General features: G+C 45.0%; 1 protein-coding gene and 1 long non-coding RNA gene across 2 annotated transcripts in view; one reads left to right on the forward strand and one right to left on the reverse strand.

The window, feature by feature from the left end:
* Window positions 1-22,540, forward strand: part of LOC306670965 (serotransferrin-like) — a 27,971-nt gene continuing 5,431 nt past the window's right edge. The window contains exons 1-14 of the mRNA XM_079156043.1: window positions 1-158; window positions 2,330-2,502; window positions 6,130-6,238; window positions 7,143-7,319; window positions 8,006-8,138; window positions 8,896-8,951; window positions 9,452-9,630; window positions 10,520-10,697; window positions 11,779-11,933; window positions 16,388-16,478; window positions 17,052-17,084; window positions 18,243-18,398; window positions 19,818-19,947; window positions 22,006-22,070. Of these exons, the coding sequence (XP_079012169.1) occupies window positions 116-158; window positions 2,330-2,502; window positions 6,130-6,238; window positions 7,143-7,319; window positions 8,006-8,138; window positions 8,896-8,951; window positions 9,452-9,630; window positions 10,520-10,697; window positions 11,779-11,933; window positions 16,388-16,478; window positions 17,052-17,084; window positions 18,243-18,398; window positions 19,818-19,947; window positions 22,006-22,070 (1,678 nt within the window). The 5' untranslated portion in view covers window positions 1-115. The remainder of the gene's footprint in view (window positions 159-2,329; window positions 2,503-6,129; window positions 6,239-7,142; window positions 7,320-8,005; window positions 8,139-8,895; window positions 8,952-9,451; window positions 9,631-10,519; window positions 10,698-11,778; window positions 11,934-16,387; window positions 16,479-17,051; window positions 17,085-18,242; window positions 18,399-19,817; window positions 19,948-22,005; window positions 22,071-22,540) is intronic.
* The window catches only part of LOC306670973, a 13,414-nt gene continuing 10,827 nt past the window's right edge, over window positions 19,954-22,540 (reverse strand). Inside the window, exon 3 of the long non-coding RNA XR_013766547.1 lies at window positions 19,954-21,174. This is a non-coding gene — a long non-coding RNA (uncharacterized lncRNA). The remainder of the gene's footprint in view (window positions 21,175-22,540) is intronic.

Here is a 22,540-nt window from a genome sequence, read left to right on the forward strand (position 1 = left end):
GAGGTCAAAGATTGCGCCCGGATGGCCCCCGCTGGGGATAAAGCGGCCCCAGGCGCAGAGAAGCCGCGCAGAAGCGGGTTGGTCTGTGCTCACCGCTTCTTGCCGCGCCGGAAGGATGAGGCTCGCCGTGGGCGCCCTGCTGGCCTGCGCCGTCCTGGGTGAGTGTGGGCGCCGGAGGATCAGTCTCCACCCTAGGCATCCTTTGCACCCTTAGGGTGCCTTCCTGTTCCTCCTTTCTGCCACACCCTCTACCTCCATCAGTCCCAGGAGTAGCCCTCTGATGGCCCCTGCTTGAGCCTCTGGCCACCTTTCACGGTGCCCAATGCCTCTTCTCCCTTTATCCAGTAAATCGAATATAATAAATTAGGGCATTTCTAAGCACGATTTATCCAAGCCCTTTTCTGCTGTCTCTTGCCAAGTCCAAACTCCTCGGCAGGAAATTCAGACTTCCCCTGGATCTCTCATTGTCCCCTCCATAGTCTGATGTCCCATGGGTGCTCTTGACGTTGTTGATACCCTACTAAGGAGGCAGGGCCATCGCAGGGTTCAGAGGATGCAATTGGAAACCAGAATTCTTGGGTCCCCGTCCTGGACAGGCTCCTCACCTGTGAGAGGGGCAATCATAACACCTGCTTGGGAGGGTCATGCTGGGATACCAAGCTTGGTGGAGGATGCCACGGGCACATACCCTGCAAAAGGGCCTGTGACAATGACTTCCCCTAATCCAAGGTTGTTGGGCCCCCTTCCTATATGAACCTCTCCCATGCATGCATTTCTTTTTCTTTTGGGGGTACTGGGGATTGAACAGGGGTGCTTAACCACTAAGCCACACCCCCAGCCCTTTTTATTTTATTTTATTTAGAGACAGGGTCTCACTGAGTTGCTTATTAGCACCTTGCTATTGCTGAGGCTGGCTTTGAACTTGTGATTCTCCTGCCTCAGCCTCCTAAGTCACTGGGATTACAGCACCACCCTCTCATTTGTCACACAGTTGGAGGCTTCCACTTGGAGTCTCTGGAAACTATCAATTCCTCATGGGGGTGTGCGAGGTCATGGGTGACTGAGGACGAAGCCTTCCACCCTGTAGAAGTTGGGAAGAGGCTCTGGAGAGGTGGTTCGGGGCAAGCCTGCCATTGTCTGTGATGCCTCCTGTGAATTCCCAGGGACCGAGGTGGAGCAAGGCAGGGAGGTTGGGGTGGTCATTCCTTCCAGGATCCTTTCTCATCATCCCGGAGAACTGTTGGCTGTGCTCTGTGTCTTGTGGATCTTCCTGAGTCTTCAAGTCAGCCTAGCTGTGTTGACCCAGGGGGTGGACAAGAGTGAGGACTCGGGGGCGGGAGCCAAAGTTCATGGATAGGCACATCTCTCAGGCACATGGATTTTAAGAGCTCTAGGTATGGCTGGAGTCAACTCGCATTCTAAATGGCAATCACAAAGAGAGGAGAAAATTGGAGAAGTTTTCAGTGGAAAAAGGAAAGACTGCTGAATAGATGGAGTTTCTAGTTATATCTAAAAAGGATGGCAGACACCGAGCTTGGTGGTGCACGCCTGTATTCCCAGCTGCTCAGGAGGCTGAGGCAGAAGGATCGCAAGTTCAAAGCTAGCCTCAGCAATAGCGAGGTACTAAGCAACTCAGTGTCTCTAAATAAAATACAAAATAGGGCTGGGGATGTGGCTCAGTGGTCAAGAGCCCCTGAGTTCAATCCCCAGTACCCACTCTACCCATACAAAAAGGAAGTCAGACGAGTGTCGCAGGCAAATTCATAATCTTTCACACATCTACCCGCAACTACTGACCAAGAAGCGTTCAAGTAATTAAGAATCTTGTCTTCTCTGTGCCCTGAGCAGTGGCCCAAGAGTCTGGAGACCTGGCTTCCAGGCCTGACTTGGCGGCTAACAAGTGGGTTGGCATTAGACAAAAAAGCATCATTCTTTGAGTCCAGTTCCCTCATTTCTAAAAGATGGTGATTTCTCCCCACTGGCCTCCCAGAGTTGTACTGAGCCCAGGGGTCGAGGTGGCTGAAATGCTCTGTGCACACTGAGGTGTGTCACTGATGGCTGGGCGGAGCAAAGGAGGCAAGAAGATCACAGCAACAGGCCACCGTCTGCCAGCATCTCTCTGGGCAGCAAAGAGGGGTCAGCAGGAACCTGAGAGGCCACTGGGGTCCCACTCAGAAAGTAGGGGAGCCTGTTCCCTGCAGTGTTCATGGATAGGAGGGAGAAGAGGACAGGTCAGAGGACATGTGGTCCTCAAGGCCCTTCAGAGAGTGATGCTACCTCTCCCCTGGCACAGGAAGTGGGTCCCTTATCTGTCTGGCTTCTCCCCTAGGGCTATGTCTGGCTGTCCCTGAGAAAACTGTAAGATGGTGTGCTGTGTCAGATCATGAGGCCAACAAATGTGTCAGTTTCCGTGACAACATGAAAAAAGTCCTTCCAGCAGATGGTCTCCGCGTCGCTTGCGTGAAGAAAACGTCCTACCTGGATTGCATCAAAGCCATCGCGGTAAGTCCCTGCAGCCTAAAAGAGAGTAGACATTTTGGCAATGCACGCTTTTTCTTTCTCTGGTCATTTTGGAACAGTTCTTTACTCACAGGTGGGAGGCTGATTTGTGGGAGCAGTCAACCCCCATTGCTAAATCACTTCAAAAATATAAGTAGGAGAGGTCATCTTTAGACATAGTTACCTAAAAATCAAAAGCCAATGTGCTCTGGAAGGTGGCTTTTTGAGGTACAAAAGTCTGTGAATTCAAGGAAGAAATAAGAATGTGTACTGTCATGATAATTATATAACTCACTTGGAAGCTGTTGTTCTTTGGTGGTGCAGGGAATTGAACCAGGGGCCTTGGTCCTACCACTGAGCTCCATGCCCTGCCCTGGAAGTTCTTGATACATTCTTGGGAAGAAAAGGAGGGATGCACACAGGGAGGAAGAATAGTAGATTGCAGATGAAGCCTGATTCCCTTGAGGTCTACAAAAATACTCTTCAATCCTTCAGTATATCCCCTGTGCAACCGAACGTGTCAGACCTTGTGTTAGGTCATGGGCTGCAGAGGTGAACTCAGCACACGTGGTCCTTACCCTCAGGAGCTCACGCCCTAGTCGGGAGAGAAGAAAAATACATGATGAGTAAACAACTCATTTCAAAATGTGGGACATACAAGGAAGGGAAAGAGTAGTGTTCGGAGGGACTCACAGAGAAACCTGATTTGGCCTGAGTGGTCGGGGACAGTCTCTTTGAGAGGGAAGCAATGAAGCTGAGACCCTGCATAAAATATACCAGGCTGTGTCTACCCAGCATGGAGGCTTCTACCCTCTCACAGAGACAGGGAGTCAGATGCCCTATCCTTCCTGATGGTTGTATTTCAAAGGAATGGCTCAGATCCTTGAAAGAGATCTTCTGAGTTGCAGGATATACCTATGCACAGTTGTTAGCCTTTTCGACTAATTGCTCTTAGAAAGGGGGGAGGGTCAGGTGTGTTAGTGAGAAGAAATGTGAACATTCCTGCAGTGTGCATTCTCTCAGGCGGGCGTGAAGAGGGCTAGGATGGTCCTAAGGACGTGGCCTTGTGCTTCTAGAAGCCATGCTGGAGTATGGTCAAGCTTTCTGGTGCAGGGCTTTGGATGGGCTTGTCACATGCAGAAAGTTCTCTAGTTCTCTGAGCAAAGCGAGCGACAGGAGATAGGTGGAAGGGAAGCAGTGGAAGAGGCAGACTAAGCCAGGTGGAAATCAGAGTTGGTTTAAAGAGTTGGCCTGTTGTGTCTTTGCTGCTCCTATATCAGGACTTTCCTCATCGCTTTGCCCTGGTCACCCGGCTTCCCTCCAGCTCACTCGTTGTGGCTCCCCTTCTTCTGGGTTTGGTCATCTGGACTGTGAAGTCAGGCTCGATTTTTATTCTTGTCCCTCCTGCTGGTCCAGCTTCCCCTGGGAATCACTGCTGCTCTTGTGCCGGAGTTCCTGTTTTAGGCCTGGGCTCCGGCTTCCAGGGCCTCTGAGGCTCTGGGGACTCCTGCCCAGGGTTTTGGTGTTCTGGCCAAGATTGTCCAGGTTCCTGACCACTCTCTCCAACCCCATGGCACTGGGAAAAGCTGCTGCTTATTTGGAATTCACTTTGATTCAGTGGCATGAGGTGGGTGGAATGGGGAAATTACCTACAGCCCCAAAGAGCTTTGTATCCGGAGTCTAGTTGTGTGGAACACAAGGGTCCATTGTGTCTCCTAATTATTTATGACACTGAAGACAGAGTATTGACCATTTAAAATTTTTGATGTGTTTTATCGTATTAAAGATACACTTTTATCAGGTTGGAAGTATAGCTCAGTGATAGAGAGCTTGCCTAGCTCCGGTGCCCAGCACCGTGAACACATGTGCATGCCCGTATGCACACACAGATATATTTTTACAACCCAACTGTCCATAAGTGGGAGAACAGATAATCAAAATGTGTGTGTATTTGTGTGTGTGTGTGTGTGTGTGTGTACACACAATGAATTGTTTTCAGCCTTAAAAATAGATGAAATTCTGATACATGCTGCAGCGTGGATGAACAGTGAAATCATGTGAAGTAAGCCAGAAGCAAAAGAACAAATACTGCTTGATTCCGTTTACATGAAGTGCCTACAATAGTCAAACTCAGAAAGACAGGAAGTGGGAAAATAGTCCCAGAGGTGGGGGCCGAGGGGAGATAGGAAGAAACTGTTTCATAGGCACAGAGTCAGTCTGAGAAGATGAAAAAGTAGCGGTGATAAATGGCAATGTGAATGTGCCTAATGCCACTAAAATGCATACTTAAAATGGTTGAAATGGTGAATTTTATGTTATATACATTTTATTGTAATAAAGCAATGAAAAATCCAACTTAAACATTTTCAGCCAGAAAAAGATATTATTTGGCTTATGGCAATTCTATTTTACTTAGAAATACTTTGTCTTGCTACTTACCTATGACATGGCAAAGATCAAGGAACTATAGTTTTTGCTGTATAATTTAATCAATAGGAACTGTTTGTAGAGAATAGCAAGGGATTCTGGAAAAATCATTTTGTTTAAAAATATCTGAAGCAGAAAAAGGGGTGAAAATATGTTTTAAGGGTATATAAAACATGGCCTGGCTCACTTTAAAAATTCAAGAAAAGAGAAAAGAAACTATAGATCTAGTAGGAAAGCAGATATAAAATTTCAAGTGACTTATTGATTTAAAGATGAGGATTCATCGAAGCACAAAGTAAACAAACAAAATCCCTGAAGAAACAGTGTAATGATAAAAAAATAAATCCTGGCTGCTTGAACTCAAATCTCAGCTGCATGATTTACTATCTATGTGGCCTGGGAAAGTGACTTAACCTTTGTGAGCCTCAGATTTCTTATTTGTAAAATGGAGCTGAGATGGACAGGAGAACTTCTAGGTGTCAGAATAGACAGGTATCCCAAAAATAAGCAAAAATAGAAGTAATGATTGAGATTTTTATCAGTTAGAATAACCATGCAGCTAAATCCAAAGACAGTACTCAAACCCTGAAGGCAAGTCTCCTGAAGTTTTATGGACCCAGGACAGGAAGGACAAGTATTGAGCACTGAGTCAGGCTGGAGGCAAGTGTCTTCAAGGTTTCCATCCCTCCCTTGGTGGAGGTCCTCAATAAGGCACCTGAGAAAGACCTCACAGAAGTCTCGAGATACAGGGCTCTCTGAATGAAGGCCGCTCCTGGGATGGAGCATGGCCATCCACAGGGTCCTGAGCTCTTTACTATAATCTCCTTCAGAAACTTCAGTGCACTGCTGTGCCCACGTCTGGGATGGGGAGGGCAGATTTCCCCCACCAGGCCTGCCAGGTTAACCCTTTGCAATTACCCAGGGTAAAGTCACATAGGAGCTGGATACCTCATCAGGGAAAAGAGGAAAATAATCCATTCCTTCCTCTATGAGGAGGAAAAGGAATATAGCAGCCAAGCGCTCTTTTGAGGGAGATGGAATTGATCACAGCTAGCAGTGTCGTGTGTGGTCTGGCTGGGTTGAGGGTTGTCCTGGCTGTAGGCCTGTGGACCCCACTAGTCACTCCCTACTTGTCCGGGTTTAGGTGGGCCTTCCTTTGAAAGTGAGCTCTTCATCATCAAGGTCTGGCATGTTCTCTTTCAGGCAAATGAAGCAGATGCTGTAACACTGGATGCGGGTTTGGTGTATGAGGCAGGCCTGACTCCCAACAACTTGAAGCCTGTGGCAGCAGAATTCTATGGGACACAAGATAGTAAGTTCATTCTCCTTGGGCCCCCAGGAGGGAGTTTGTGGCCCTCATCTCCTGGTAGACAATGAGTCTTGCATTTCACAGGCACGTATTGGATATCAGACACCAAAACTGTTCATTTGGGGGGGGACAAGAGCCCTGTCAGTCACCACAAGCACAAAGCATACCCTCTGTAGGCTTTGGACTGGTTGAGGGCTAGTGTACCTGATCTTGACCCCCCAGGTCAAGCATGGATTCACTGGATAAACAGAAGGCTGGGTGCAGCTTGGTCTGAGGGTCACTGGGAGCTAGCAATATGTCCACAGTCCCTGGAGGTCCTCTGGAACTACAGGTGCAATATGTTCACTGCTCTCCGCCCCTGTCTGAGGGGCCGGGGATTCGAACCTTGGTCCTTGTGCATGCTAGGCGAGCGCTCTCCAAAACGAGCTGTTTCTTCAGCTCCTACAGGTGCACTACGCATGGCAGAGCCCACTCTGGAACATGCTCTGAGACCTTAACAGCCCAGAAAGTCTTTTGAGATCAACCTGCCAATCCATGCCTGTGCCAGGGGACAGGAAATACATTGAGAGAGGTGTGGAGTGTGAGCCTTTGTTCCCACAGCTTCAGTTCCCTGGTGGCCTTGGATTGGTAGATGTAGGCAAAAACACTATAGGGCCAGGGTAGGCAAAGCATTTGGGACACTTTACTGCTGGCCCCTGTGTTTGCCTGGAGTGCTATTACAAATATACCTTCTGTCTTTTCTTTCTCCTGCAAGTCTAGGAAACTTTCCCTGATGCCCCCTTCCTTGCTGACCAACCCAATACAAAGGACCTCTGGGTTCCCCTTCCCTCCTCAAGAGTCCAGGGGACATGAACAGTGTTTCTCTGTGCCAGGTTAACGGTTTTTCATTCATGCTATCCCTTTGCAGATCCACAAACTTTCTATTATGCTGTCGCCCTGGTGAAGAAGGGCAGTGGCTTCCAGCTGAACCAGCTCCAAGGCAAGAAGTCCTGCCACACAGGCCTGGGCAGGTCTGCTGGGTGGAACATCCCCATAGGCTCTCTTTATTGTGACTTACCAGAGCCTCGTAAGCCTCTTGAGAAAGGTAAGCTGACCTCTGTACCCTAGATGCCCACATAGGCCACTCAGGGGTGGGTTACATAGTTATGATCAGCTGGATATGTGGGATGAACTCCAGGTTGGAAGGGGAGGTTAACCTTGAACCTGACAGGTCTCCTGCACCAGCTGCAGACCTTGGGAAGTGGCAGCTGAGCCTTTTCTACTCTGAGCTCCCAACATCTCAGCAGAGGCTTGGGGAAGAAAGGGTCCTCAGAGGGGTTAGCCTGGGCCACAGGGCTGGGTCCTCTTGTTTAATTCCCTAGAGTTACTGTCTGTATGATGATGTGTGGATGATGTGTGTCCCATTCTGCTGGAGGTTGCTCTGGTGGCTGTCTGCTGGCCATGAGGTTGGCCTGCACCACTCTGGACAGTTCTCCCACTTCTAGTGCATGGGTCCCAGAGGAAGCTCTTGGAACTGATCCAGCCTCTGACAGGGCAGGGAAGGGGCACAGGCCTGTTTCCTTGGTTGGGTGGTGGCAGGACAGGGGCTAACTTGTTGCGTTTGAAAACCCTGGATCCTGACAAGTTAACACAAGTAAGGCTGAGCTAGGACTGGGTTTGCTGGTTTTATTTTAATCCCTCTTTGTTTCCTAATGCGATCAGGCTGGGAGACATCACTGGCTGTGGCCAGCCTGGCTTATGCCTTGTGGTCTATTTCTCTGTGTTGAGCAGCAGTGGCCAGTTTCTTCTCGGGCAGCTGTGTCCCCTGTGCAGATGGATCATCCTTCCCTCAACTGTGTCAGCTGTGTCCAGGGTGTGGCTGCTCCTCTGCTCAACCATACTTTGGCTACTCAGGCGCCTTCAAGTGAGTGAGACTGACTGCTGCCCCCTGCTGGCCAAAGCGCCAGATGTCCTCAGAGTTCTTGTGCTGGCCCAAAGTGGAGCCCTGCTTGCCTGCAGGGCTATTAAGATGTCCTAATCCACCACAGTGAGACAGTGGCACCCCTGGGACTCCAGAGGCCAGACCAGCCCATTTCCCTGATGATCAATCCCCTCTTTAGGGGTCCTTGCTTTCTCCTTAGAACCCAGAAACCTGGCTAATGTTTCCTCCTGCTAGACTGAGCAGAGTCTGAAAGGACAGGCAGGTCCCTAGTTACAGACAGGCACATCATTCAGTGACAGACCCTCTGCTCTCTATCACAGCCATGTAATAGGCTCCAAGCACTCACCTCTCTTGCCTCCCCTTAATTTCCCTATGCAGAAGCTCATGTGGCTGGTTTCTTGCTTCCTGTTTTTGCCTTGGCTATGTCTTAAAGTTTTATCCTCAAGAGAAGGCAGAAATACCAGAGTTCAAGAAATATTTTTTACATTAAAATATCTTCAATTTGTTCTTGTTACTTTGGAACACAAGGTTAGAGATGTCTCATCTCATGGGAATCTGTCCCCTCACATCCCATTTGTATCCTGAACGTCAGCACCCCATGGTGCTGCCTCAGCTGTGGAGGCTGCTTAGAGGCTTCTCCCAGACTCTATTTTCATTTGAGGGCTGGACAGTGTGATCAGACCCTGCAGGAAACCAAGAGTGTCTTGCAAGAGGGTCCTAATGTGTTTCTTTCACACAGGTGTCTGAAGGAAGATGCTGGGGAGGTGGCCTTTGTTAAGCACTTGACTATATTTGGTAAGTGATGAAAGAAGATTCTGGTAATTCCTCTCTAAGTAGTGAGTATTATTTTCCCCTGCCCCTTTTCCATGTTCAGTTTGGTAGACAGGCACATACAGTGTTTCTCTTCTATCATTGCATGAGTTTCTTCCTGTGCAGAAGTAAGTACCTTTGGGTTCCCCATCTGGAATCTTGGGCCTCTTTGCATTATTCAGCCTCTTCACACAATGAATTTGCCTCTGGGGCAGTATAGCCTTAGCTAAGGATTGGGAGCTAGTCTGGCTGACCTTGACCTGTCAGTCATCCTGATGAGATCAGACTCATGGGAAGTGGTGCTGTTTTGCTACACTGGACATCAGAAATCTCCAGGCCTTCATCTGGCTTCAGAGTCATTGTCCTGCATGTTCCATGGTCCTCAGGGATCACTCCAGGCCTCTCAGGGATTTCAAGGGTGGGGAGGGGGTACCACAGCTCATGGTTCCACCAGCAGGTGGCTCATCTGGACTTTCCCTCCACAGAGAACCTGGAACAGAAGGCTGACAGGGACCAGTATGAGCTGCTCTGCCCAGACAACACCCGGAAGTCTGTGGATGAATATGAGACTTGCTACTTGGCCCGGGTTCCTTCTCATGCTGTCGTGGCTCGAAGTGTGGGTGGCAAGGAGGATCTGATCTGGGAGCTTCTCAGCCAGGCTCAGGTATTCCCGCCCACCACCCTCCCGCCTGCTTAGAGCTCTCTGCTTGGATTTGGGGATTTCCCTCCTTGCCTTCTGGTCACTGTAGAAGTCCTTATGTGCTCAGGACACGGTGGGAACACTGTCACACATAACTTCTCCAGAAGCCCCCAGCTGGGACTCCTCACAGAGCAGCAGGGAAACTCCTTTGGTATTACCATCCATCACCCTTTGCCTTTTTGACTAGTGACATCCTTTCCATCTAAACCAGGCCTTCAAGGGCCAGGGCAAACACCATCACCTCCATGAAGACTCCTGTGACCCTCCTTCTGTAAACAACCTCTCTCCCAATGTCTGACACCCTGACTGTAGCGGAAGCTGTCCGCACTGCTCGTTTTGCTCCTTTAGAGAGGTGGTGTGCAAGGCTAGGCCAACTTCCTCTCCTTCAGTCCTCACATCTGACCATTGAGAGTTCATACGGTGCCAGTGTCTGGATGAGAGGCATTTCTTGTTCTAGTGGCCCTCTCTCAACCATTCAGGAAGACAGGCCTGAAACCCACTCAGGGGAACAGTGTGGCATGGTCCTAAGAAGGCAGTGAGCACGGAAGGTGCTGAGGGGCAACAGCCCACCTGACTCTCCGCTCTCCTGACATCTTGAAGTTGCTCATGGTTTTTTTGTTGTTGTTGTTTTGTTTTGTTTTTTGTTTCTGGGGTTTTCTTTCTTCCTTTTTTCTTTTTTGGCAGTGCTGGGGATTGAACCCAGGGCCTTGTGCTTGCGAGGCAAACACTCTACCAACTGAGCTATATCCCCAGCCCATGTTTCTGGTGGTGGGGGTTTATCTTCTCTTTGGTTCCATTTTTCAGCTTCTCTTTCTCCCTGTGGCCATTCACTATTCCATTTTACTGTGAACAGGAACATTTTGGCAAAGGCAAATCAGGTGACTTCCAGCTGTTCAGCTCTCCTCATGGGAAGAACCTGCTGTTTAAGGACTCTGCCCTGGGATTCCTGCGGGTACCCCCTCGGATGGACTTTAGGCTGTACCTGGGCTACAAGTATGTTACTGCCGTCCGGAATCTACGGGAAGGCATATGTAAGTACTCGAGAAGGACCAGCTTGAGAAACTTGGCAAAGGCAAGGGTCAGTGATAGAATCTTTCCAGGGACCTGAAAGCCCCTCCTAGTGTGTCCTTTTTCTGACCTATCTGTGAGCTAAATGGCATTGGTCACGATGGTCTGGACATTGCCAAGGGCTTTAAAGTTTGGTATTAGTATTATTTCCTTTGCATAAATCAGTAAAATAAAATGAAGTTTCTATAGATTGCACATCTCCAGCCAGTACTATGGCCAACGTGTGCCATAATGAAGTTGGAGTTCTAGACAGGTGGATCCCAGTCCTGAATTTTATTAGGTCACTGTGGTTTTGTGTGATCAGTCATTCACTCGGTGGACATATATTGAATATGTAGCCATGGGCTCTGCTGAGTGCTGAGATTCTGCAGCCCTTGAACTTTCAGACCAGGGAGAAGATAAATGTTGGATGAGTAGTCCCAAAATTGAATGAGCAATCACAAAATGAAAGATCTGCTTGGGAGGGGGAAAACAACAACAACAAATTACTGTGGTCCTGTAAGAGTGCAAAGAAAATAAAACTAGGCCCTGGCCTCGGGGTAGAGGTGAGGCCCCCTGAGGAAGTGACTTGGGGACTGAGTCTGAAAGACGAACAGGTGTCCATATATTGTAGCAGACACTAATTACACTGATTATGCACTTGTGCTGCTTAAACACAGAGAACAAAATGCTCGTGGCCTTTTGCTTATTGCAGCTTAAGTTCTCTTCTGGGAAACTGACAGTGAGCAACTGACATAGAAACAAGAACACAGCACGTAATTAAGTGCTATTTGAAAAAAGAAGAAGGAAAAAAAATCAACCAGAAATTATAGAGTACCCAGAGACTGGAGATGAGAATTGGCTTCCCAGAAGTAAAAAGTTAAATCTAAATTAAAAGAAAAAACAACAACAGCCAAGGGGTGGTGCATTAACTTTTCTTTCTAAGGCGATGAATACCTTAAATGGCAAAACCAGCATTTGCATGAAGACTGAAAGTTTGATAGACACCAGGCAACAGCTGGGGCCTCTCTCTTCTGACTTCGGGTTCTTTTTCCTGTGCCTCAGGCCCTGAAAGCCCAACAGATGAATGCAAGACCATTAAGTGGTGTGCGCTTAGCCATCATGAGAGGCTCAAGTGCGATGAGTGGAGCATTAACAGCGGAGGGCAAATAGTGTGTGAGTCAGCAGAGACCACCGAAGAATGCATTGCCAAGATCATGGTATGTCACTCTCCCCTCCCTAGGGCAGCGTCCCTGCTATTGCTACCTGCTGGACCACTACTAAGGCCAAGCTGGTTCCTGGGAGTGATGAGGAAACCCTGGTTTCCAGGATCCTCGCACTGACTGTCTGAGCACAGCACCCCAGGAGGTTCAGAACCTGAGTTTGTGGATCTGAAGGATTCCTGTAGGACTCAGTTTCCTCCTCACATTAGGGCATGATGGGAAGGCAATCTAAGCCATGTCCTGCTTATGGTATGGGTGTCTTGAGACCTATGGTGTGTGCTACAATGAATGTGGTAGGATTCTGTATTAATATTGTAGGCAGGTACAAGTTGCTTCACTGATTACAAGAGTATTCCATGTTTGCTTCTGGAGAATTTTGAAAATCCTGAAAAATATAATGAAGAAAATCAAAAGCACTTATAATCACATGACTCAGAGAAAATCCTTGGGTTGGGATCATATCATATAAGTTGATTATGATCTCTTACTCACCTCATGATATCTAAGGAGCTTTTCCCATATCATGAATCATTCTTTAAAAATGTGATTTGGAGCTTCTGTGTGGTTGCACACATCGAGGTGCTAGCAGGGTGGCATGTTTGGCAAGGGCAAGAAAGCGCCAAGCTCTGAACCCCCTTCTCCCCCAGTTCCTTGCCCTGTGCATGTCTTCCTTCTGCTGTTCTTGATTTGGATCTTTTATCACAAACTGGTAAGAAACAAGGTGCATCTCTTAAAGGCACAAGGACTTCCTGCCATCATCAACCGATTCTTGCTGAAATCTGTTGATCCTACTTTTAGAGCACTTATGAATAACCACATAATTTCATGTGAAATTATGAAACAAAAAAAACAGACTATCAACCACATTCTTTAACATTTCATACGTTTTTGAAATATTACCTTATACTCTTTTAACATATATTCCATTTTATTTATTTTTTGTCTGAATCAAGACAAGAAAAATCAAAGCAAATTAAAGCAAAGCCTGTTGTCTCAAAAACCTGAGTCTTATCCACCAATCTGTTAACAGTTTGGATAATTTGTCTTCAATATTACACCTTTGGTGTGATACACTAGATGCAAAATAAATTCATGTATGCAAAAACAAATTTAAGTAATGCAAGACTTTTGGGAATACATAAAATCTTAAAAAAGGAAGACAAAATTAAACCAAATAGAAACATTTTTAAGAGTGATTCTTGGACAGTGTAATTTGTGCTTTCCTAAGATGTCATCATGAGCCTTTAATTTGGGAGATAATTTACAGATGTTGGAACAGAAAGCAAGGACCAAAAGCATCATGTTTGCGTAGAGAGCTCAGTGGATGAATGCTGTACAGGTGTATTTCTTGGCTAACAATCAGCTTATTACATGATATGCTACCCTGGGGGGTCCAGCATTTGTTCATGGATTAGATGAAACAGAAGTGACCAACATCAGGGCTAATAAAGAACTCTCACAAATAAAATTGAAGGCTATGGTAGGTCCCACACCTGTGGCATATCATCAGTGTTGGAAACCACTGCCCTGGCCAGGTTCCACAAAGATGTTACCATGCATATCATGGCTGCAGGGGAAAGTGAAGGTGAGCATGGAAAACAGATTTCACAGGAAACCAGCTTCCTCAGACATTGCAGTAACTCTGCACATCAGTGAGTGCACAGGCTTCTTAAGAGAGCCATGATCTCCCATAGTAACCTTACTGTTATAATTGGAATGGCTGAACAAATTCCAGGGCCATAAGAAGTTGTTTGCCTTGGATATTTGCCTATTCAGCATTCTAGAATTAATGCTGAGCTTGATTGTCTTTCTCATGGATGCCTAATGGGCAATTCTAGACTTTAGTGAAGCCATCTTTACAAATAAAGAGAGGAAGCAAAGGGAATACATCCAGGTTGAAACCAACACTGATGGCAGCCGTTCTGGAAATCATAGCTCAGATCTACAAAAGTGTCATGAAGAAAGTGAATGAAATGATTAGTTTTCAGTGTGATCTATTTATTATGGCCTACAACTATAAAATGGAACAGATTTCAAAAGGGCAGAGTACACCACTGTGTAAGCTCTGTTTTCTGGACATTTCACTGCTCAGTAGGTGGAAGTAGGCTTCTTTTGTCTGGAGGTGTTCCACTTTCTGCAGCCAGGCAGATTCATGACTCTGGTTTTGCTCTCCTGCTGGTCACGGCTATGGACTTACTGGATTTGCTGCAGCTGGATCATTTGGAGAAGGGTGGGCTTGCAATAATGGAAGAAATGTGAATCCCATTAGTTTGCTGTGAACTGAAAGTAAAGAACTGGAAGGAAGGTGGACACTTTGATAGTGATAACTCCACACCCAGAGATGAAATTCTTATTGGTGACTGAAATGTGATTATGAGCTGCTGCAAAATGGAGCAAAAACAAAAGCAGATATTTCTGAAGATGAACATGGACAGAAGTGGCTCTGTACTAGAGATAATGGAAAATTTGACAGTTGATTAAAGACCTTTGATCATGAAAAGAACCATGTTAAAAAAAACACACATGTAAGAGAAGAACATGTTTCTTTGGAAAAGTAGAAGCAGTTTTAACACTCCCACTAATAGATGGCATTTGTGCATACGCAAACGGAGATCATTCTCTGTCATTGGATTTCTGGTGCCAAATCAAAAGGAACTAACAGGACTACCTCAAGAGAAAGGACTCAAAGGGACTTGGGAAGAACTAACAGTTGCCAAACAGAAAATGAGGTACTTAAGGTACTTTCTGAAGCTGCTATGTCAACAAATCTGGAAATGTTTAAAATGTCATTAAAAATTAATATGAGCCCTGACTTGTGATCCCTGAAACTGATCTAGAGACAGAAGCCTTCAAGCTGAAATGAAAAGAGCTTAAAGCACATTACCAGGAAGACAGTGAGCAAATGCATGGAAGAAAAGAACTTTTCTTCTTCAGCACTATTTGCTACATTGAGTTTGGATCGAATGGGAAAATACTTCCAATGCATGTCTCAGCCTGTGAGGTACACTCTGCTCCCCACATTAAACCTAATCAGATATTGCTAGGAACATCACTGCTTTTAACTGACAAGATAGATAGGATATTAAGAGAGCATATTTTAATTTATCTCTTCTTTCCTTTTTCCCTCCCACAGTCTACTACCTATTATTAGAATAAGGATGTTTTCTGAATCATATTGGGAAAACGGTACTTCAAAACTTCAAGTTTAAACACTTTATATATTGTTCATAATTTTTTAGTTTTGATATGTAGAGGAAGGTAACAAGCATGAGATGGTTACTTATGGTATTCAGATATTAATATGAAATTATATAAATTTCAGATGCTTATGAATCAAACCATTATTGAAGAGTTTTTTGCTGTAAATTAGTCTTATTTGCATTTGAGAGAAATAAATATACCCTTAGTTATTTTTTAAAGGAAAACATGTCATTTTAGTATTGATAACTCTTCTATAGTATGGATAGGCTGCCATTTATTTAGTCATTTCCTGTCATTGAGCATAGTTTGGTTCTCTCTTTTTGCTTTATAAATCACATTTGTTATTTTTCTCACTTATACATTTTGCTCAATAATTGCCCACATATCTGATTATTCCTTTATGGTCTATTGCTACAAACTATCTTGCCAGGGGAATATTCCCAGGGAAGTGTTACAAATCATTTAAAATATTTTATTGGTGTATTATGATTATATATAATAGTGGGATTCATTGTGATATGTTGGTACCTGCGCATAATTTTGGTCAGTTTCATTCCCCAGTACTTTCCTTTCCCTCCCCTTACTTCTCTCCCTGGTTCCCTTCCTGTACTCCACTGGTCTCATTTCTATTTTCATGAGGTCATCCCCTCTCCCCATGTTTCCCCCTCCCCAGCTTCCACATGGAAATCTTGCAAATCTTGTTGAATCCAAGCATCTCCGAAATTTGAGGCTTATTAGCTCTGAGTACTAGATCATTTGCAAATATTTGACTCATTTGTCAAACATCTAGTATGCACTAAGCATTGGAAGAGCACCCAGCTAACAGGATTACAATGAGAAGTTAGAGCACCATGCAGAGGTGCTCTGTTCCATAGACACAGCCCTGACTGTGCCCTCCATCTCACAGATGAGATGCTTGGGGTCAGAAAGGTGTTGCAGGAGAGTTTTGAGGACAGTGAATCCTATGAGAAGATAGGAGGACTGAATGTGGGTCTTTGTTCTTGAATAAACTTAGCAAGACATGTGGCATTGACCGTCAGTTCAAAGATGGTTGGGTGAACGTGAGAGTACATTTTATTTTCTATGTTGGGCCTGCCTGACTGATCCTTTGGGGGTTCGGTACCAGCACCTGTTGTTTCTCTGGCATTCAAAGCTGTTGCTGGGAAAGTCCTTCAAGGAAACAGGTGGAAGGGCAGATGGCACAGAAAATGGCATCTTTTCATCTGCTGTGATTTACTGTGTCTTTGCAGAATGGAGAAGCTGATGCCATGAGCTTGGATGGAGGACATGTCTACGTAGCAGGCCAGTGTGGTCTGGTGCCTGTCCTGGCAGAGAACTATCGTAAGTACAGGGTGTGCTGTTTTATTCCTCCTGGACTAAAGAGAGGAGAGATAGGAAAGGCACAGACTGATTCATACTATGACTGTCATAAAGCTCCCCTCTCCTGAGTGCTTTCTATTTCCAAAGTTCTGGAATTTTCTGGGTTCCCTCACCTAGGATCCCCACAGTCATCTGAAAAGATGACAGTTGTCATACCCTCCAGCTCTATAGAAGTTCTATGCTGTGAAGTCTCTGTTAAAAGTGACCCCACTGCAGAGGACAGCTGGGATTTCTGGCAGGTCTTTCAGTTTCCAAAACTCATGTTTTTTTCCTGCTGCCTTATTGCAGGGATTTAAATATAATCAGCAGACACCCCTTTGTGGGTTCTGTGTAGACCCAGCAGGAAATGTGAAATTCATTTCAGTTTGTCCATAGATTTTAGAGGCCAACAGCTGAATGAACTTGCTGGGAATTTGGTGACATGTAGAGTTTTATCTGACTCTTTTTTGTTCATAGTTGCTACATGAGAAAGGCATGATTTTTTTTTTTTTTATCTATACGTACTTAATGCCGTCTTCATTTTATTTCCTGCAGAAAGCACTGATTGTAAGACATCACTGGAGCAAGGTGAGTTGGAATTGGTATCCTTGGGAATTAAAAGGTAAATTCCCCTTACTTGGGGGAAGGGGTTAGGTAAGTTTAAAATTTAAATCACAAATAGATAAGGCAATGGAAGAGATCAATTTTTAGAATGCAGAAGTGTCATGGAAGGTTGTAACTAACAATGCTGGTTACTCTTTTATATTTGCCATGACTTGTACACAAGATTTTTCACTTAATCCTATAAGGCAGGCATCCTCTAAGAATGTGCAGAGGATCCTGGGGCTCAGAGAGCTTACAGATTGTTTGGGGACATATATCTAGAAAGCAAATCCCATTGCTTCCCATCACCTTCAATTACATGAGGCCTGCACATTTTTAGGTCAGAGCACTATCCAAGGAACCTTATGTGCTCCTTAAAGGGCTGAGAGCCTTACAAGGGTACATGTCTAGAAATAGGAAATTACCTGCCCCAAGAACCCAGGCCAAACTGGCTCTTGCCCAGGCTCTGGTTAGGGGTGAATCAGGAAAGATGGGGCAGGCACAAGTCAGAAAACCTTATACCAAGGTGAGCACTGGGCCCTGTGCTCAGGCCCCTGAAGGTCATATTCCAGATGACTGTCTGTATGTGAGTCTGTCCTTGTCCCTTCTGCTGAATACAACCTCCTAGTCTCTCCCTATCACTCAAGGACTCAAACTCTTTAGCAGACCTAAAAGGAGCCATTCTTATCCTGTGAATAGTAAAGGTTATGTTTTAATTACTGGTCTTCTGTTCCTCTGTCTCAATATGTGTCAATTTATGAACTGTTAGTGTTGTATTAGCTGTTCAGTTTCCACTCCTCTGATATAATGCATTGGAGGGTGAATTGCTGTTTTTTAACTTCACTGACTTCATGCATTTAGTAAAAGGTCGTACACTAGTTATTGCTTTAATAATAACATATTCTTAGTATTTTGGGGCTTGTGTTTATTTTTTAACTGATACATAAAAACATAAAAATTATACTTAATAATAGGGTGTGGTCATCTTAGTATTTTGTTTTTGAAGTTCAGATTCAGCTCTTCCTGACAGAGTGCCTTGTACATCACCACAGTCGGTTACTGCAGAGATCCTCTCTAGACAAAATCAATGATTCTGGAGGCCACAGAGGAATCAACAGATCCTTTCTGGTGTCTTTCTTTTAGGGTATTATGCTGTGGCAGTGGTAAAGAAATCAGATGCTGACATCAACTGGAACACTTTGAAGGGCAAGAAGTCCTGCCACACTTCAGTAGGGAGGACTGCTGGCTGGAACATTCCCATGGGCCTGCTCTACAGCAGAATCAACCACTGCAGATTTGGTGAGCAAACCCGGCAAGGGCCACACTGGAAAGAAGGACCCAGGGGGAGAGGGGTGTGGTCCTGGTTCTATAGAGGTAAAATTTAGTAGAAGTAAACTTTAAGGAAATATCAACAAGGACTAGGAGGGCTGAGGAGCTGGGGAGCTGGGCCAGGATGGTTTACATAAGGGCTTCAGTGAATGCATATTTACTTTGATCCTGAAAAAGATCGGATGTGTGCAGACCATGGCAGGCATGGTCAGGAGGGCTCCTTCCTTCTTTCTGTTCCACTATTCCCAGGACGAGGCTTCCATGTTCAAGGCCATTCTATGATCTATCACATTCATGATCCAGGCAGCCCCAAGCACCAAGGAGTTAGAGCCAATGGAATTTGACACCAGCTGCTGTCAGCTTTATAAAGGAGCCTTCTAGGATGTCTACTTCGGCTAACTACCCATTGCTCAGAACTTGGGTATATCACCACACCTAGCTATGAAAGAGAAACGTAATCTCTTATTTGGATGTGTTTCTGCCCCACGCAAGACATTTGTGACTAAGAAACAAAGGGAAATGAATATTGGGTAGAGTGCTAGCAATTCCTGCCACAGGGGTTTTATACAAGTGTGGGTGGTCCTAGGTCTCTGAAGGTGCTGGCAGTCTCACTGAGTCCCTGCCCAGCTCCTAGGGTTCTCCTGAGGAGTAGATCCCAGCTTATTCTCTGTGTCCTCTGAGCATGATCAGGTAGGAATTTATTTCTATCTCCTTAAACTTTTTGGTGTTAAGATCCCCAGAGCGAATGTTTTACAATGCTTTTGATTTGCACTAGCTTCCTGAGTACTCCCTCCCTGCCACCTCCTAAGTTGGGCAACTCCTTAAAAAGGAGAAGCCCCTGAATCTTGTATGTGGGGATTGAAGATGGGAGCACATCTCTGCACCAGGGTGCTCCGGTACACCTGTTTGACATGAAGCAAAGTGCAGCTGTAACCACGTTCAGAAAGTGTGGGCTCCCCACCAGCAAAGGCCCCACTAACACCTCCTGGGCTTCCTGGTGCTTTTACAGTCATGGGCGAGCAGCTGAACTGCAAGGAAAACTCCCCTTCCCTTTCTTGAGCTTGAAGATGTAGGAAAATCTCTCCTAATGAACAGCAGGGAGAGGGGACATCTGAAAATAGATGGCACAAGCTTGATGGTGGTGACACCATCAAGGTGCTCAAGGGAATCCCCTCCATCCTGAAGGGCAATGGTCATGAACTCCTTTTCCCAACCTCCATAAGTTTCCTTTTAAAGCCTATAGCCTGGTGATCTGAGTTGGTGGGTAGCAGGTCACAGAATGGATTAATATGCTCTCTCTTTGCTAGACCATGTGGCCCTGTCATGTGTCAGATAAAAGCTACTTGTACTGACTCAGAAGAGCTGACTTCTTCTTATCCTTCTTTGCAGATGAATTTTTCAGTCAGGGCTGTGCTCCTGGGTATGAGAAAAATTCCAGTCTTTGTGAGTTGTGCATTGGCCCACAAGTTTGTGCTCCCAACAACAAAGAGACATATTATGGTTATACAGGGGCTTTCAGGTGAGACTTAATCCTAACACAACAATAACAACATCCCAACCTTGACTAGACTCCTTTCAGGAACTAAGGCGCGAGTCTTAAATGTTAGTTAATGAAGTACTACATGTATTAGGGTAGAAAATTCTGCAACCAAATGTAGAACTGTTTGTGGAGGAGTACCCAGGCTCCACCAGGGCACTTTCTGCCAGACCTGGCTGTCTATGACTTCCAAGTATGGTTTATTAGTTCTCACTTGAGGGAATTTGTCCTTCAAGGGATATTTGGCAATGTCTAGAGAATGTTTTTGATTGACAATGTTGGAAAGAATGTGCTATTAGCATCCAATGGGTGCTACAAACATCGAAGGATGCATAGGACAACACTATAGAAGAAAGACTTACCTAGCTCCAAATGTCACTACTGCCAAAGCAAAAAAATCCTTACTCTAGTTGAGTAAACACTGGCTCAAGTTCTTCCATGGACCTTAGGGGAAACCTAGACCCAGACTTATCTAGAAATACAGAATGCTAAAGTGCATGATTTCTAAATTCCTCACTATCCTCATACTTTATAGAATATCTATCAGTTTTAGAGATACCTATGTACCTTACTACATTACTATTTTTTAGTTATGTTTTCTGCTTCAGGTCTTCTGTCATACTGGTAGTTCACAAATCCATGAACTGCATAGTAATGGTGGTATTATAATTGAATTTCCCAGTAGTGGAGTGAAAAACAAAGGTCATCCCTATTTTCCAGTTAGAACCACCTTGTAAGTTAACAGTAAATTCTATTCACACTCCATACATTTCTAATTGTACAAAAGAGAGTAACAGAGTGGGTTATTTTCATGGGGACTTAAAGTGTAGTTCTTCTTTCACAATTATCTTATTTTTAAAATTTTTTTTTTTATTTTTGCAGTGCTGGGGATTGAACCCAGGGCCTTGTGCTCGCAAGGCAAGCACTCTACCAACTGAGTCCCCGCCCCCTTATCTCCCCAGCCCCCTTAATTTTTTCTGATGGTAATAGGTTTGAGAATTATAGGTCAAGAGATACGGTTCAAACTTTGCTTATATAACATGCCTTGAAGGCTTCTTCATTCTAGAAATGTCTTACAAAACCTTAAGCTATGACATAAAACTTACCAAACCGACAGAATCCAAACTCCAAAGAAAATGGAATGCATCAATATAGGGCACAACAGGCACCCCATCTTTTCAGCTAGTTATCCCCCAAATTGTTGAACAGCTGCAGGAAAGAGGCAGGTTACTTTCCCTGAAGAAAGGGGGTCAAGGTAGCTGAAGAGCAGCACTGGTCCTACCACATAGGAATCTGATCCACCTCGATCTTTTGAGTAGGGCCTTGAACAGACCCTGGAGCACACACCAGTTTATCGTGTACTGTACACTTTAATTTAAAACAATAATAGATCCACACTCACACAGAGTTAAATTTGTTAGTATGTCTTTGCTGAAGTTTCTTGGGGACTTGTGGTGGCTCAGACTTGTTGTGGTTCACAACCCCTAATACCTTATCCAGAGCTATGTGGGTTGAGATTTAGTAGAATCAAGTACCTTAATACTGGGTTTTGCCACATTCTCCCACATTCTCTGCATGTCTCAAATGAACAAACACAAAATGTCAAAACACCCACATGCTCCCTGAATGTTACCTTTTTGAAGGGATGAAGGGTATCCCAGATTGAAATGTCTGATGGTTTCAATGATGCATCGACATTTACATCTTTCAAAATTCTGAAGGAATGGAGTTTTTCATTCACATTTCATATACTAGGGAGACAGTGCCTCACTGGAAAGCTAATTCTCTATTTCCTGTGTGGAGCTTGGGAAAAGGACGCAATCTGTTAAAGAAGCTGTACTATGGCTTAGTCGGTAGAACCAAGATTATATCATTGTGCAGCAATTGGAGCCTTTTAGTTTTTTAATTCCTTATGTTGCTTAGTGACAGAGTGGAAATTACCCCTGCTGGTATCAGACAGCTATCCTGAATCTATAATGTGAAGGACATGTGTCAATTTGACCACCTCTCTTCTGTCTCCCTTTGTCTGGACCTCTGCAGGTGTCTGGTTGAGAAGGGAGACGTGGCCTTTGTGAATCACCGGACTGTTGAGCAGAACACTGAAGGTATGTGTACATACTTTTATGTCCCTATAAAATCTGGGTCACTAGGATATACTGATATTCAGGGATGACTTTGGAAAAGTATTACAGACACTGTCAGTTTCCAAAGCTTTAATGCTCAACCTGGATCTTCAGTGAAGAGAGAAGCATTCATCTAGACAGGCACAATGATCAAGCCCATGGGGTTGCCAATGGCCTAATTCCTCCCTACCCACAGCTTCAGGCCTGGCCCTCCTTTGCCCTAAATACCTTAGTGCCTATTTCCCAAGAAAAAGACATTCTCTTAGATAGCTATAGTACAATTCCCAAGATCAGGAAATTTTACATTAAATGGATTTCATCCTACACAGTACATATTCAGGAGTTGTCGATCATTACAATAATGCCCATTATAGCTACATTTTAATATTTCCTGGTCTATGCATTGAGAAGGCCTAGAGGTAATTACATACCAGTAGCAATGAACATCAAGA

The sequence above is a fragment of the Sciurus vulgaris genome (assembly GCF_902686455.1).
Source record: "Sciurus vulgaris genome assembly, chromosome: 10".
Lineage (NCBI taxonomy): Eukaryota > Metazoa > Chordata > Mammalia > Rodentia > Sciuridae > Sciurus > Sciurus vulgaris.